Source organism: Serpula lacrymans (genome assembly GCF_000218685.1).
Source record: "Serpula lacrymans var. lacrymans S7.9 unplaced genomic scaffold SERLAscaffold_12, whole genome shotgun sequence".
Taxonomy (NCBI): Eukaryota; Fungi; Basidiomycota; class Agaricomycetes; order Boletales; family Serpulaceae; genus Serpula; species Serpula lacrymans.
In genome coordinates this window covers 1533021-1550261 of record NW_006763301.1, presented here as the reverse complement: position 1 = coordinate 1550261, position 17241 = coordinate 1533021, and the positions used below count along the sequence as shown (strand labels likewise).

Below are 17241 nucleotides of genomic sequence, written 5' to 3'. Positions count from 1 at the left end.
CAGTTCGGATGCACTAGGTATAGTAAACTGCTGGCCTATAGAGAGCCTAGAGATTCACGATGCGGACAGCAAGCCGAAAATGACAGACACGAGCTGACGGAGACAATTGTGTGCAATCATAACATTCTGGAATTCGATTTTCGAAGGGAAAAAGGAGAAATCGCTTCGCGGACTTGAGAGGTGTTCGGGCACGTGATGCTATCTGTATACCACGTGACGAGGTTATACGTACGTGTACGCGCTCAGGGCATCTGTCATATCAGATTATCCATCCTGATTTCACAGGGAGCCCCCAATGGCACCATACGGCAGTGCAAAACGAGCGCGGGGATCATCGTGATTGCCAAGCAGAAAGCAAGGTGTCAACGTTCATCGTAGGTTTTATACATGGTCCAACCAGGTCGTCGCGTTTCATGTGATGGCCGTGGTCAAGATAATCTAGATGATACCGGGACAGACTGCGTGTAAAAACATATCCACATCGCCGAAGTCGGGAATCAGATAAACAGCAACGACAGCAGGTTGGAGAATGTGTACGATCGGCGATCAATCAATCGTGCCACCGTGTAGAGCTGGGTGTACACGGCTGGGTGTGGCGTAAGGGATGAGCGGTACAAACTATGATGGAAGATAGACAGACGTACACCATACTCATTGCGCGTGTTTTTAACAAGGTGGAGGTAGCATGACAGGAGATGTTAACGCTAAAGGATGATGGTCGATACCATTTGAGTCAAATTAGAACGAGGAAGAAACAGCCTCAGATCAGGAAAGGAGTAAATCGGGGGGAAAGAGACAACATTAGAATGAGGTAAGTATCGAGGCGATAAAAGTACAAGGCATCGCTAAATTTAGAACGAATTGCCATACTCCTGATAACCGTAATGCCTCCCACCATGCCTTACACCATGATAATCTGCGGGAGATAATGAGCAAAGATCGTCATATCAACCAGGCGGTGACACGACGTAATGGTATGAATATAGAAGCAGGGGCCGGTACCAGAATACGGGTAAACAAGACAGGTTATACGAAATGGACGAAGAGAGATATAAGGAAACTGAAGAGCACGACGACTCACAAGTGCTGGTGTCACGCTCGGGACTTAACCCGGCTACTCCACCGAGATTGATATAACCACCGGGGCGGGACCCATTGGCATCAGATGTACCTGAAATACTGGGCTGTGTCCATGACGCACGACAGAAAACGCACGTAAGATTTGTCGCACTACGAGCCCCTATGATCGGATGTTGAATAGTATACGATAGACTAGTGATATGAAGCTAGAAAAATAACTCACACTGCCCAAAGCATTCCTTATGGACCGCATTCTGACAGCTATCACAAAAGACAAGTGCGGCGACATTGGCACCGTGCATGTTTTCATAACAGATAGGACAATCGTCTTCAGGGCCCGGAAGGCGGCCCTTTTTATTTATACAAGTACTATCCGCGGCGTTTTTGGAGCTCCTCGCGGAAGCTAAAGGTTTTCCGGTAGCTTGAGCGTAAGCCTCTCGCACACGTTCGTGAGCCAGGGAGTTCGGGGCTGGAGGGGCATGAGAGAAGATTGCTTCCAACTCGGCAGTGAGAAGGGCTCTGCATTGAATAGATAAGATAGAGAATTAGACAAGTGCGAGGGATGCGCGGAATAGCACTGCTCACTTTTGGTACCAGTGACCGGTATCTTGCGGGACTTGAAGGACTGAATGATGTGTGAGTTCAGTGGTGGGACATGGCTGTGTACTGACCTTTCAGGAAAATAAATAGCTAGATACGACCAAAAATGTGAGCCAGAATTAGGGGCACGGGATAATCCATGCTTACAATGTGCTTGCAATGATTTCCTTTAGCGGCATCAGGACCTATTGGATAGTGTGTTGTGAGTAATACAGTAGAGCACGCAGCGGTTTAAGCACGTACAATTGCATGACGGCGCCTTGTCAATTATGACAGTGTAGACCTAAAATCAAGAGTGATTGACAGATTGAATAGTGTATGGCTAGCCACTTACGTTCCCGGTGGAGCCGAGGACGCTAAACTCCTCGCGAAGTTGGCCACCTTCTCGCTTCCTATCAAGCAGGAAGAACCTAAATAGCACCAGGATGCAATTGATTTCGTTTCAGTGATAGTAGGCGGGATGAGTAGGCAGGAGTATGGTAGAGCAACTGAATACCGCATAAATGCGCACCTTTGCGACATGACCCTATTCACCCGATCCATAATATTCTGGGGGCACTTCTTTTTAAACGTTGCCCCCCTCTTTTCAGGCTGCGTATCATTCGGATCTTTTTTCTTCCGTCTCCTTTTTGCTGGAGGGGCAGACGAAGTGGGAACGGACATGAATGGTTCTTGGATTTTACTGCTGAATCTAGATTGATAGGACAAAATGTTAGGTACAGGAGGTTGGGTCGCGGCTCGTTTTATAGTGCTGGTCGTCGTCGACGAAGCTTGTGACGATGCAGGGAAAGCGCCATACATGTCACAGTTGCTACTAGGCGCGGCGTGAGCGGGCTGCGACCATGTTTGATAGACAGGGGATGAGATGGTTAAATCCAGAAAATCCCAATTCTCCTCTGCTCTCTTTCTTTTTCCAGTGTCGTGGCTCATTTATGTCGAGCCCGGTAGAATGCCCAAGTGACTAGAATCCCCAAAGGCTGGAGGATATTGCTCTCAATTTGCTACGGTAGGCTGTTCAAGTTCGCAAACTTGAAATTCGAGTAGATGACAGAAATTTGCGCCACCCGATCCGCAACAAATGTCAGTGGTAAACTTGGACAAACAATGTCTCCTTCGTCGTTCTCCACGACATCGAGCACCGCTCTCATGTATTCACAGGTCCTATATATTCTCGTTTAACTCTGCCTTCAAGGCTACTTACACGAAGCCTCAGACATTCGCGGAGGCCAACATATCGTGCATCTTAACGTCCTAGCACGCCAAATATCACTCCGAGTCAGAAGTTCGTATCGTCTCTCTTTTGGACTAGTTCAGTTTTCTTTGTCTTGAGTGGTTCCATTCTCGGTGCCTGCACCATCAGGCACGTGGAACATGTGTCTGATCAACTATCATTCTCTGAGCACGCGCTAACGAAAGGTCGTCGTTCACTCTATACTTATGTGATATAGTACCGATTCTAATCAGACTTCATGCGGACCCGCTCAGGCTTCTAATTGGTAGAGTTTCTTTCATATTTGCGATAGCGGGATAAGCTGACCACACATACCAGGACACCCCTGTAATCGTAATCTGTACCAGGTAGCTGCGCAGTGTACGATATGTCCCGTGAACTACAGCGCTCAAGTACTCGTCTTCGAAGATGGCATTGGACTATAACTATATTTCGGCGGACAATGTTTGTTCACACATCTACGAATACTAAGGTTGAGTTATCATGTTGGTAGTGATTCGGGTTGATGGTCTGGCAAAGATCAAGGCCAGCCTAATCGTGGCCTGGATCCAGATGTCAGCCCTTACCGTGTCAGCCTCCGACATTGTTACATGGCATATTTTTATCTCATCAGCCTTGTAAATCGTGTCACGCTTGATTGTTTTTCTTTCTTTCTGTTAACTGTCCTTCCAACGTTCTGTCGCCGATCATGATGTTGTTCAAGCTTCGCAGCCACGGCTCAAACAAGGCGTCTGATAACAAGGATTCGTTATATCGTCGAAAACCTGCAAGGACGAATTCTCCTCTTCAACGTCCAATTTTTTCTTTGTCAGCCGCCTCCACTCCCGTTTCTCGGATTCCACATATCGCTCCCAAATCTCTTGTGCCGAGGAAATTGGGCACGCTCACGACTACCGTCCGCCCGCCTCATGCGTTAGCCAATATCCTAATATCAAATCTCGATGCCCAGAATTCGACTTTGAAGAGAGAGAACAAGCACCTCAAAGACTGTAACCGACGCCTTGTCTATCACGTTGATACCTTGGACAGCAGTCTATCACGTACCTCTCGGGAACTCGAGGTACAGAGAAAGACCAGCTCGAATCAAGCCCAAGCCTTGAAAAATGCCAAGAACAAACTTGTCAAGCTCGAGGAAGCAGTCAACGTGAATATCATTGGTACGGAGCATTATGAGACTAACGTTAAAGAGCAAAAGGTCTTCAATCCTATGATGGTCGGCAGTACGTCAATGGAACAAATCTACGATTTCAGGTATGTTCTCATCGAACGTTCGTCTGATTCTCTTACGACACGACAGCGATCATGGTTTTACCAATAGTTTGTTGGTCCCGGCAGCTCAGTCCACACCAGAAGCTCAGTCACGTACACTCATGTCCTCTTCTGCGGATTCTTTCGAGTCCATAGATGAGATGATATCCAACATGCGATGGACGAATATTAGGAACTACCAGTCATGGAAATCGAAGCTCAACGCTCTTGGTATCCACTCATCCCAGTCACTGGAGCAAGCTTCAGAATTAGGCATTGTGTCCACAGGAAATACAGAAATTGCTCCTCAAGTTCAAGCATCAGGTGATCAGGACGGTCACACCAGCCGGAAGGACTTGGTATACACAACGAATCTTTGTATACCTCCGCCTGACTGCTGTTATCATAGGTCACGGATAGTTTACCACATGAACCACAGCTCCTCAGCACGACCGCACAACCGAACCTTCGTGGAAGTGACGCCCACAGTCCAAAACCGCTTTCCTTGGGATCCATTCCTTCTGACCGCAACTTCTTGGATAAACAATTCATCGGCGGGTGGCTCCCACAACCTGAACGTGAAGACTTGTGCTCTATTCTAAGGCCCATAAGTCCGTGCACTAACGCAAGTTCTTCGATCGACGGTGGTGTTGGCCAAGCCAATATTGGACACGCTACGATGCACTCGGGAAATGTCAATTTCCATAGCAGCATTTTGGGCCTAAATGCGGAGGAGAATGGGACTTCTGACAGTCTCATCATCAAATCGGGCAACAGTGCCGGCGTCTTGACGACATCCTCGACCTCAACATCGCCACTCAAAGGAAGAAGCGTCGCACATATGCCGTTATCTACCAAGACCAACATCACCTCCCATTCTTCAAACTCGTTTCAGCTCGCATCTTATCATATTGTTTCTCGTACTTATCTGGAATAACCTTGGTGTGGAGAATTTATAGGTCGAAGTGATCCCGATAAGGTTACTCAGCATCGAAAGACCAGTGATTTGAGCGTATACGCAGGCCCACCGAAGGTTTCACGTTGCAAACAACACCCTCATCAATCCCACTTTGTAACATGCACATTATGAAGTCTGTTTCCATGCTAATCACTACGATTATGACTTCCATTAGAGTGATCTAGACTCGATGATACGCTGCCACTGTTTCTCCTAGGCATGATCTAAAGAAGATATATGTTTGGCTTTATAGAGTCACATGACTAACACTACTAGGCAGCTATACTTCCAGTCGCCGACGATCATCATGTAAGGCTTCAAGCGGCAAGCAAGGCAGATTTTCAGTTCATATTTGCACCTCCCATATTTAATTCTAACGTCGGGACTGTATTAGGTCCCACATGATGTTTTGTGAACAATTCGGCAGAGATACGGCGGTGTAGTGGGATAGTGGCTATGAGTACCCAAAAAACATTCTGATGTGACATTGGCGCCGTAGGATATGATATCCGAGTCCCATTACTACTATCATGATGAGGGTTCTTGCATCACACGCCAAGTTTAGCTTCATCGGTGTCGGTGATCAAGGGTATGGAGGAAAGGCTCATGTCTGTAAGTCTCACTTCCTATCATACCACTGCTGGTGACGACGGTTTGACTAACTTATACATTGTATGATCGAAGCAACGCAGCATATCACCACTGCTTCCCCTTAGGGCAAAAATAAGATATACCGTCGAATCGCCATATCATCCAGTTTATTTATGCGCCGCATTCAAAGGCTATGTGTTAGATAAGGGATTTTTTTTGACAATACCTCACGCAGCCTTAAACTCAGATCAGATGATAGACCACATGAACATAGGTATACGCAATTAACCAAGTTGCTGTACTGAACATATGGGTAGAATAAGTTCACATAGTCTTCTAGATGTCCCGGAGTGTGATGGGTATTTTAGGTCTGCGATGCTGTCTGGCGCCAGGAAGAAAGTTCTTTCTGATAGTTGCCTGGCACATGTAAGTGTGAGCTATTCAACATCAGGATTCTGACACAGGACTAACCGACCATTTCCCACTCAAAGCGCCCATACAAGGCGTATAAAGTGCCGACCCTCTTTACCTTTGCTCCTTCAAGGACAATGGCGCAAAGCACCGCGATAGGTAGCGAGCCCAGTTACCAGCCTCTACTAAAGCCGCCAGATTACATTCTGTCTGACGACAGTCGCTCGTTACTCAAAACCTCGTCAAGAGACGACGATAGCCCCTTATCAAAATATCCTGGAGTGGTTTCGACTCAGGTTGAGACCCACCGTCGGAAAGCTCTTTCGCGCATCCAGATTACCTGCTTCATCCTGCATGGCTTCTTGATCATAGTCCATATCGCTCTCTTGGTAATACATGTGCTACGTATAGGATACCTTATCAGAGTTAGATTGGGTCTGGTGACAGACGTCGTGGAGGGGGTGGTAAATGGTACTATATCAGCATTCATTCATTATAGTCAGTATAATATCTCTATACCTCTTTTATGCTAATCAGTCTTGGTGGTGTAGGTGTACTCTGCAGCATTGGTATATGTCACGCATCGTCTAGCTGTCGATCGTCATATAACTTCATGCCAGGCACTTACAACGACACATGACTGCGGTGCCAGTTGGAATGGACTGGGCGCGGCCTTTTTCAGCGTCTGCCGGCAGAGACTCAAACATTCACCTGGATCTGTATCCAAAACCCTCTACGTCCTCGTTTATCTCGCTGGTATATCCATCCTTCACGTCACGTGCACAAGGATCGTGACGCTGCAAGTTGACCAGGAGCCGGCATGGCGATCTGGTCGAACAATCTCTGCTATTCCACCTTTGACCAAGGAACTGGTTGAAAATTACCCGTGGGGTGAATCCTCATTGATATTACCTTTCATGGGTCGATTGCTTGGATTGACAAACTACGGATGGGTCGGCAGCACACTGTATGACCTACCGTTAGACCAAGCAGCACTGGAAGCCATCGTCCCAGCAAAAGAATTCAATGTATCATGCGGTTCTTTTTCTAATGTCCAGTGCGGCCCGCTAAGCAATAGCACTTTATAGTGGCTATCCCTGCTAATAATATATCCATCACTGGACTATCTGGACAGTCTACATTGCAGGTGTGCTTCATTCAAATTTATTTCACTATGTTGCTGAGATCGTCTCTATCGTATCCCCCAGGACGCAACATTGTTTTTTACACTGTGCCCTGCATTCCTGATTCCAGTGAAAAAGTCCCTCTGGGGTCATGTGGAACTCTGCCCTTAGATGAGCGGTCGGAAAATGGTTGCGATCATCCTACGTCTCCATTTTCAAGTTCTGACCGCATTTTAGATAACTCACAGAATAACGCCACGTTTGATGTTTATTGGTTGTACGCTGTCATATAATACAATAAACATCACCCTCTATACAGGCTACGATAATGGTTGGTCGCCCCAAGCACCACCTCCGCCTCAGACCACACAGACCTGGGCCAAGTGGGACGTGAATGTAAGCGCCTCGTATGATCCCGTTGTCGATTGGGTACGGTCTGTCATTTCTTTCCTATGGTATATAGCTAACGATATCGCTTTAGTGGAGTTTGGCGTTCGGCTCATCTCCAAAAACTCTGGGCAATGAGATAAGCGCTGACACGACGGAGCGGCGCTATTTGTCGATGGCTGAGCAGTAAGGCTGAAGCTTTATTATTTTTAAAATTCGTGTCTCTGACCATCCGACTTAGGTATTTGGGAGAACAGCTCGGTTTTAATCAGGATACGGCCTCCGCGAGTGATGATGGGATTTTGATGGTAGCAAATAGAACCTTGGGGCAGCTAGAACTAGTGTTAGCGAATATGTCAGCTTCCATGTTTTGGGTTGGTACGTCGTACTCGATAACTATGGTCATTTTTTTTAATCATTTACGTCATTAACCCAGCTGCACGCTATCAACCCGAGGACTCTCAGAGTATATACTCCACCAACTGTCTTGACGACCCGGGCTCTGGTTGCTACCAAGACGAATGTCTAATCTTGGGGCCACCGACCTGGGCCGTATTTAAAGTACGGTACATTCATTCGTGGCACCTACCTTTAGCTAACATCACCTCTGCTTAGCTCGCCATACTGCCGGTAGGGACTTTCACTTCTCGATCACAACGGAGAACAGCCCTTCCTGACTGACGATAATCCTCGCAGCTGTGTTGCGCGCTCGCCATCTCTATCGTCCTTTGCATACTTGCAAAAGCACTGGCCTGGCCGACGGATAAAGAAAGATCACGCGCTTCGAATAGACGATCTAGGCGTACTCGCTCTCTTGCGGCTCTTCTCGAAACGCCCTGATCTCAAAGAGCGTATGGAGGTCATTGACGAACCTACGACAGCCGACTTGCGAGCTGTGGGCGTGACGACCGTCGTTTGTTTAGCTGACCTTGATCATGGCGTTATCAGTTAATATGGGACATCATCCGTGGGGGTGTGCGTTTTGCACAAGCCTCCTTTTTCTTCTTCTTTTTCTTGGAACATCATCCATGGTGGATTGCGCTTCGCACGAGCCTCTCTTTCTTCTTTTTCGTGGAACGGTGTTGTTCATCTGGCGACTCTTGTCTACACAATCAGATATTGTGCATTCTCATTCTCGTCATTTCTATATCAATATATATTTATTTACCCTTCTTGGGGGACAGAAATATAGCGCCGATGGACGATTCGAGTCAATGACCCCGCTCTGAAAATCCTTAAGGGGCTGTCGTTTCCCCACTTGTCCAGTGTACGGATGACAGTTTGAAGGTTTGTTCAAAAAGAGCCTACTGCACTTTGCGCCATCACGCCTGTCTGGCAATCTCGAATGTGTTTAGAGGGTGGTTCGTACCCTATCCATGCTCAGAAAACGAGAGATTACAATACACTTCTGAATGAGAACAGAGTGTAAAAAATGATAGCACATGGGAGATGAAAAAAAAAAAAAAGGATGAGGAATGGAGTGTCGAACAGAAAAAGAAAAAATGAGGGAAACGATATATAAAAGTGAGGCGCATTGAGTAAAGACGTGTATCGGAACGACATCGTATGATAGATAGCCGGAAGAAGAGGAAAAAAAAAAGAGTATGGAAAAAATAACGCAGAGCAAAGCAAAGCGACACGACATGACATTGACGAAACAAGTTTGGGGAGGGGAGGAGCGGTGAGTTGTCGCTAAGACTCGAACATCAATTTTACCCTCCCACTCACTCGAGCACCTCAAACCTCCCCCTCTTCCCTCCCCTCATCCCCTCATTCCCATCATCCTCCATCCCCCTCTTCTCCCCCGCGACCGACGGCCCCGGAACCCCCATCGCCATCCCAAGCGCCACACCCTCCGGCACACCCGCCCCCATAAAACTCTCCCCACTCACCAAATTCTGCAAAATTGCCGTATACTGCTCGTCAGTGAGACCCATGCCGGCCAACGGGTTGATCCGCCCGTCTTCGTCTGCATTTAGGTTGATGGGGACGAGAGAGGAGGGGTCATTGGTTTGGAGGGCGGCGGCGCCTACTGCGAGCGCTTCTTGGAAGCTTTCTGCAGAAAGGGGAGGACCGCCGACGGAGCGTGGGACTCTGGACATTTGTTGGATGACTTTGAGGTGCATGAGGTGTTTCTGTGATGGAAAACCTTCAATATCGACATTTCCGCTAAAAAGACGAGGCCATTACCTCTAGCATATCAAGTAGACCTTCCTTCGTGAACGGTTTTGGAAGTATGTCGTTCATTCCTGGAGAGAGCCATCAGCAAACACGCCGAGGGAGCAATGGTAGAGCGGGGGGACTCACCAGAAGAGTAGTATGTCATAATCTCACTAGGTTTAGAATTACTCGTCATCGATATAATAGGCGTCATATGGTCAAACTGGCGGATAAGCGACGTCGCACTGACACCGTCGAGTTTCGGCATCACGATATCCTAAATCCCCAAAAATCCAAAATTCGATCAGCAAACTCAGTCCAAAAGCCTCACAAAAAAATTCGCGACACTCACCATCAACACCAAATCATACTTTTCCAAATTCATCTTATTCACCGCGCCCACCCCATCCACAGCCACATCAATCGTACACCCAAACACCTGCAAAAACTTGCTCGACAACTTTCTGCTCACCGCATCGTCGTCGACGAGCAGCACACGTGGGGGGACGGCCCAGCCAGGGACGAACGTCGAGCGGCGCACGCGTAGCTTTTGAGCGCTTGATGTTGAGGACGCCACCGTCGTCGCCGTCGGACGTACGATCTCTTCCGGGCCAGGCGAGGAGCGGGGAAAGGCGCTCGAGGAAGGCCCAGGATCGCCCGCATATTCACTCTGCCCCTCCCCTCCCTCCTCCCCACTCCCATCAGGCAACCCCATCTCCCCAAGCACCCTCGGATCAAACGACCAATTCCCATTCTCGTCGTCTACCCCGCTCTTGGGTAACAGGTGGCCGAGCGTAAAGACTTGAAGGCCTTCGTGCGTAGCATCCATCGCGATACCGCCCACGCTCATCTGCTCCGGCCACCCGCGCAACGCCCCCCCGTCTGCGCTCGTACTAGGCCCTGCAGCGGGGGGAGCAGAGGGGGGCATGATGAACGGGGCGTCAGGCGGGAACGCCTGCGTGCCACCCGCACCTACACTCGCACTCGGTTCTCCCTGAGCAGACGTCGGCCGCGAGCGCTGCAGCTCTCCAATCCTCGCCAACGCATCCTGCCTCGACATCCCCTGCAACCCCGGACTCTCACCAGAGCGACTGACAAGCCCCGCGGCGGTAGCCATCAGCCGTGACACTCCTCCCCCTCCCCCTCCCCCTCCCTGCCTGTCCTGCGCCCCACCCTCGCCGCCCATACCTGATCCGCCAAATGACATGCCAGCAACCTCGGCTCGTCTTGATATTTCGTTCATCTGTGCGAGAGACGCGCGCGCGACGTCCGTCTCTCGATATTCGCCCATCATCCGTTGAGCTTCTTGGGTGGGGAGGAAAGGATTTGGATTTGGCGAGAGAGAAGTAGGGGGGGCGAGTGTGGGGTTAGCAGCTCCTACGGAGGTGCCAGGCGTGAGATGAGCAGTCGGCTGCCGTACAGCGGCGGAAGCGTTCGCAGTCGTAACATCATCTTTAGTTTTACCTACGAAAAGAAGTCCGTCAGTTAACCCCAACCTTCACACACCCGTGCTCTTCACTCACCATTTTCAACCTGCAAAAAGTACTGTATCAAATTCTGCATCAACCCATCCTGCTGGGCCATATTCCGCTGGAAATTAACCATCTCACTCAACACATCCTGATAATTTCTCTCCAAATTCCGTACCCTCCCACTCATCTCCTCCTGCCCCCTCGACACTCTATCCACATGCCCTTGCAGCCCGTCCACATGGGACCTCATGCCCTCCAGGTGCGCCTGTAGGCTGTCCACGTGCGTTTGAAGAGAGTCGGTGTGCGTTAAGAGGGAGTCGGAGGTGGAGGAGAGGGAGTCAAAGTGAGATTGGAGGGCTTCGACGTGGGCTTGGAGGGAGCCGGTGTGTGATTGGATCGTCTCGACGTGGGCTTGGAGGGTGTCGACGGCGGGCCCGGGGGAGTTGGTGGACCCTGCGCGGCCGGAGGATGGGACGTGATTGGTGTTGGAAGACGAAGGAAGGGACTTGCGTTGGGTGGGGACTTTACGTTTTATGTTTTCGAGGGCTTCTCGTCTATCGGCGTGGAAATCGGGATGGCGGAACGTCCAACTCTGTGCTCGGTGAGTTTACAAAGACGCATAAGATCGTGAAGGAAGCTCAACTCACGTGTTCGCCAAACTGGTTGTCATCTGTGTTTTTGACCTGTTCGAGGGGTGTCAGCGAATGATACGAGGGAATGGGGGAAACACCATGGAGAAAGAGAAAAGGGGACGAAATCACATATGCTATACTTCATCTTCCCCTATGCCTTCATGCTAAAATCCAACTCGACTCAATCTCATTATCACCTCTACATCTTCCACCAATTATCACCAACTCTCCAACCTTTCTCGGCCTCCCCACTGAACGCTCCCAAAAAAAAGTATCCAACGAACGAAAAAAGGCCAAACCCACCTTATGAAAATCATACTTATTTAACTGCCTCACAAAACTCGCAAAATTCGAGTGCTTGAACATCCGTGGAAGAATCGATTTCGTGAATTCGTTCATGTCCTGAGTTTCGTGGTAGTCGATTTACGTTCGAAGGGATGATCCAAAAATAAAGGTACGAAAAAGAGGTTGTCAGCATCAAACATCAACATATCAAGCATCAATATCAGGACGTCAAGACGGCATCAAAATCATGAATAAAAATCAGTCACTCCCCAAAACCCAAACCCAAACTCAAAATCAAAATCAAATCTACGAATTCAAAAAAGCAGATCCTCCAGATCGTCCCATCCGTCAGCCGTCAGTAAAAAAGGCAAGTGGCATAGGCGCCCGTGAGGGCAAGCTGAGCACACGGGGATATGAAACGTCAGATCGAGGGGCTGATCCCCATTCGCTCGTGTTTTTGCCCCTTTTCCTTTTCCTTGTGCCTTCTTTCTTTTCAAAAGGTGGGGGAACACAAAAAAGAACGAAGAAGATGACAAAAACATAAAAACAAGCAGCCACGCAAACAACAAAAAAAAAGAACAAAAACCGACAAAACCCACCTTGACGACAAAACAATCTCCATTCGGGCCCCACGACACGACAGACGAGAATGCCTGGTCTTCCAGCATCCTAAAAAAACAACCACAAGGCTGTCGGTCAGTTTCCATGAACAAAATGTGAAATATTAGATTGCATGAAACAGAAAAACGAGAGTGAATGAATGAATGAATGGTGACAATAAATGTAATAAATAAAAAAGGATGATGATAGAAATCCGGGGTAGGAGTCGAGAGTTGAGTTTGGGAGTTGAGTCGCTGAGGGGAATCTGGAGCAGCCAAGGAACCCCGAGCAAAGGAAAGACGTAGTGCATGCCTTCCACACGCAGAACGCGCGATAAACCCCGCCCAATGAAATTTATGATGTTTGTCGAAGAACTTGGTGCAGCGCGCTCGAGCGCTAGTCTTCGCGATAACGTCCTCCATACGGGTGCACGGGATTCGAGGGCTCGGCAAGGGAGGGAAGAGTGACAGATGGATGTGGGATGTTCGGGAAATAGACGAATTAGATTTGAGATTTTACTGAGGCTCGAGACTCGAGGAGCGACGAGAGCCATTTCCCTCATTTGATGATCCGGTACCGGGACCGTCCACGTCCAAACACACCATCCCTCCACGCCACCGCACGCCAAAATAAAACCGTCAAAAACGATCAGGCTATATGCATTAGCCTAAATCACCAGGAAAGTTGCAGTACATATCTTCATATCTTCCAGACTCAGAACGCGCAATAAGCTCCGACCCCATGCGGCTTTTACGACATCTTGGTCGACGACAAAGAAGACCTTGTGACTTGAACTTGACGTAGCACGCTCGAATGATAGGCTTCGTTGCAAGTTATAGAACGTTTCGGCAAGTCCCCACGCAAATTCCCAATCCCAAGGCGCAGGCAGAAATCGCAAAAATCGCAAAAACCGTCCCAAAGGAGAGAGCCCGAGACCAAGGCTTGCCCCAGTCCACCCATCACGACACTCCTTCCTAGATTCCTCAATTCTCATTAGACGGATTGGGTTTGAGACTTGACGGAGGGAGAATGAGAGGCGAGGAACGAGGGGAGGGCAGATGTTGTAGGGGGTGCGGTAAAGACCCTTGCTGCGCCTTTGAAGCTCTCCGTTTCCAGTTCCACATTGATTTAGTTGATGCCATGCACAAAAGGTAAGGGGTGGGATGCACGTCCGACGTTCGACATTCCAAGACCAAGACATGGGCCTTGTGCAAAGAGGGGAAGGGGACAAAGAAACCGTCAGACGCCGGACGTTTCGGGAAATAGACGAATTAGACTTCAGATGTTAAGATTTTGAGATTTTACGTCGGCGCCAGACGCGAGGAACGACAAAGGGCCCTCCCCTCGGGACAGTGCCTCACTTCACTTGATCCGGTACCGAGCCCCAGCCCCAGCCCTAACCCGAAGCCCGTCCGCGTGCACGCCACCGCACGCCGCACACAAAACCACAAAACCAATCTATGGTGGAGATTGTGCTTTGACCATCGTGGTCCGGTGATGCAGCGTTGGGATGATAGCGACGATGATAGGACGTGTATGCATGATGCATGATGAGATCAGCTATCGACCAAACTTGGCGAGAACCGCGTCAAAAGCCAATCGCGACGGCAGGACGTGGATGGGGTGGGATGGGACGATCTTGGCACACGATAGTCGGCAAGATGTATGGGCTGAGAGCTGAGGGATAGAACGAAGGGTGATATCGGAGTTGGGGTGTTTACGTGATGGGAGCAGGTGATTAGGTAAGGGGAATACGAGATAAGTTGGTGGGGTCGGTTAGGGGAGGATCTTGAGGATCGCGGGGGCGGGAGGGGGGCAGGCAGGAGGTGCGGAGCAAAGGAAGAAAATGAAGGACAAAAGAAAAAGAAAAGAAAGACAAGAGAGATAAAGACTTACTTGTACAATTTTTTAACAAAATCACTGGTGGAGGGCATGCCATCCTCGACCTCTTTGTTAGCCTGCTGGTCCTGCTGCTGCTGCTGCTGTTGCTGCCTCTGCTGCTGAGACTGCTGCTGTGATTGCTGGCTCTGCTGGTGCTGGCTGGCGTGTTGGGGTTGCTGTTGCTGTTGGTGGTGTTGGTGGTGGTGGGAGGGGTGGAGGGCGTGGGCGGATAAGGGTTCGCGTTTGAGGGGTGCTGAGAGGGATGGAGTGGACCTGGAGTCTGTGCGGTGGAGGTGGTGGAGGTCATCTCTGGAGTTGGAGGTGCGATGGAGGGAGGAGCCAGAGGGGGGCGGGGGCCATGGGAGGGACGAGGGGGAGGAAAGCGGTGGGAGGACGGAGGAGGAGGAGGGCGTGTCCCTGGAGTGGTAGGGGGAGACGGGGGGGAAGCGGATAGAGTGAGTGGAGTGAATGGGGGGCAGGGTTGTGGAGCGGGAGAGGGACGAGTTGACTGGGGGAAGGTGGATGGAGGAGGGCGGGGGCAGTTGGGAGGAGTGGAACAGCTGGTGGCGCAGATTTGAGTAGGGACTTGGTTGATCCATCAGAGGGAAAGAGTGGAGAGTGGCGATCATCCTCAAAACTACTCGCTCATCCCACTCCCCTGCCAAACACACGTCAACAGCCAATCGATACCAGCCACTGGCGTTGAGTCCTGATCGGTCTAGACAACTCGAGATTCACCCAGACCCTGTCATAAAGACACAGAGCATGTCAGAGAGCGGCTAATCACTCCATTACGAGTGTACCATCTTTTCTCTCCCTTCCCCACCTCATTCACATCGCCATCGATCCACGCTCACCACCGATACGCATCCCTTCATACCAACTCTGTCCCACTCTTCCTTCGCCGTGCAATGGCCCCTCCGCAATCGGGAGCGATCGCTGAATCACTGCATCACCCCCTGTACCGTCTTTTCTTACTCTCTCTCTCTCTCTTTTTTTTTTTTAAAAAGAAAAAAGTGAGAGAGAGAAAGTGAACGTCGTATCTCCCCCAACGTCAAAACACATCCCACCCCACCCCCATCCTCTCTCAAAAACCGAGGTGAGCTTCCCTCCCACGCAACGCACCCTTCCGCCGCTATCGTCCTACACACACGCAAATCCCACTCCCTCCCCCCACAGCCCACTATCAATCTCACATCGCGCCTCGCGTACATCAGCTGCAGCCATACCTTTCCTCGCTCATGTCTTGTCATCCCCTTCTCGCCCGCGCGTTTCCATCCTCTAGCGCCACAAAGCCGCACCTCCGAATCACCCCCCGCTCCCTCTCTTTATTTTTTTTGGTGAGACATGCAGAAAAACAAAAAAGAGAGAGAGAGAGAGGTATCTTTCTTCACTTTCGAAACACGATGACGATGGGGCGGGGGGGTAAGGAAATGGCGCCGCCATAGTTTCATAGCGTCGACGTACGATGTAGCGTGTAAGGAACTAATCTAATATCAGCCCATCATGCACTCCCTCGTGAATCGTCCAAATCGATCAAGCCTGCGCTCATCACCTCTTAGCAACACTTTTAAACCTCAGACTCGAACCTCTCTGGCCACTCTCTTCTCACCACGGCCCCACAGCTCAGAGCTATTTCATATTTCACCCCTGACACCCCCCATCCTCTCAAGATCAAATATCGAGTCTGCGCTTTACGCCTACTCAGAACTCACGTTCTTTTTTTCTCACTCCCAAGTCCCGGCCTATTGGCAGATTCCAAATTCCCGTGAACACAACTGACATACTGACATAATGGCATAACAGCCCCACCCAATACCCCCATTACTGCATCGACGTATCGGCGAGCACAATCGGTATCAAGGTAGCCTCACGCGAGATTATGATTATATCTAATCACTGAAGAGAAGTAATCGAGGAATGAGTTGTATTATGCTACATAGAACGTAGTCTTCTTTCCCCAACCGGTATAGAAAATGCGCATAAGAAGGCGGCAGAGATTGGAGAAAGTGGTAAGAACTGCTCATGCAGAAATGTAGACTCCTGATCCCCGGTAAAAACATTTTGTTAGGCAATAGTCAGGCAATAGTCAGATTTGACTGTCACCTGACCAAAATGAAGGTTTTCTAGTCAGGTTATACCAGTTTGTACTGGTGCCTACCTTGTAGAATAATTAAATGAGAGTCGAGTGACAAAACCAGATAAACCCAGTCTCAGCTAAAGCTGCTAAGCAGCCATTGTTCTCCATGGAGCATAGCCACCACTCCATGGAGTCACTATGGCTATACGGCTGGGGAACATCTACAGCACTTCTGAGGCAACTATGGCAACTTATTCAGACAAATTCTGAGTATATGGGAGATCAAAAGATGGTATTCCTTAGTCTTGTCCGAACTAAGGGTGGCGTACAGGAGCCCCCCATTCACTGCCAATAAAGCTTGGTCCGAGTGATTGAACAGTCGGTTTGAGATGGCACATGGACACTTTAACGGCTGGAACGGCCAGAGTTGGCATGAGAAAGAGGATAGGGACTTGGAAGAAAAATAATATCATTGCAATGTGCATCACAAACAACGCTACA

At 49.5% G+C, this 17241-nt stretch overlaps 4 protein-coding genes across 4 annotated transcripts; 1 reads left to right on the top strand and 3 right to left on the bottom strand.

Annotated features, from left to right (window-relative positions):
• Positions 1-297: 297 nt before the first annotated feature.
• SERLADRAFT_476595 (uncharacterized protein) lies at positions 298-2726 on the bottom strand (the record flags this gene model as incomplete). Its single annotated transcript, XM_007322317.1, has 10 exons — positions 298-586; positions 645-916; positions 1082-1240; positions 1304-1599; positions 1666-1705; positions 1752-1770; positions 1828-1865; positions 1924-1963; positions 2015-2090; positions 2192-2726. 9 exons carry the CDS (start codon positions 2608-2610, stop codon positions 852-854), a joined length of 1152 nt encoding a protein of 383 aa, XP_007322379.1.
• An 873-nt stretch (positions 2727-3599) lies between these two features.
• SERLADRAFT_417695 (uncharacterized protein) lies at positions 3600-8851 on the top strand (the record flags this gene model as incomplete). Its single annotated transcript, XM_007322316.1, has 17 exons — positions 3600-4162; positions 4230-4518; positions 4569-5079; positions 5119-5192; positions 5371-5426; positions 5656-5729; positions 5944-5982; positions 6077-6134; positions 6253-6583; positions 6671-7147; positions 7208-7266; positions 7328-7432; positions 7481-7672; positions 7725-7816; positions 7872-8008; positions 8067-8191; positions 8265-8851. 12 exons carry the CDS (start codon positions 3600-3602, stop codon positions 7365-7367), a joined length of 2571 nt encoding a protein of 856 aa, XP_007322378.1.
• A 503-nt stretch (positions 8852-9354) lies between these two features.
• Positions 9355-11512, bottom strand: SSK1 (SSK1, response regulator; the record flags this gene model as incomplete). Its single annotated transcript, XM_007322315.1, has 5 exons — positions 9355-9765; positions 9821-9879; positions 9938-10067; positions 10143-11167; positions 11314-11512. The coding sequence occupies 5 exons, from the start codon at positions 11510-11512 to the stop codon at positions 9355-9357; spliced, it is 1824 nt and encodes a 607-aa protein (XP_007322377.1).
• A 785-nt stretch (positions 11513-12297) lies between these two features.
• On the bottom strand, positions 12298-12778 carry SERLADRAFT_476592 (uncharacterized protein; the record flags this gene model as incomplete). Its single annotated transcript, XM_007322314.1, has 1 exon — positions 12298-12778. The coding sequence occupies one exon, from the start codon at positions 12719-12721 to the stop codon at positions 12494-12496; it is 228 nt and encodes a 75-aa protein (XP_007322376.1).
• Between the last annotated feature and the right edge of the window lie 4463 nt (positions 12779-17241).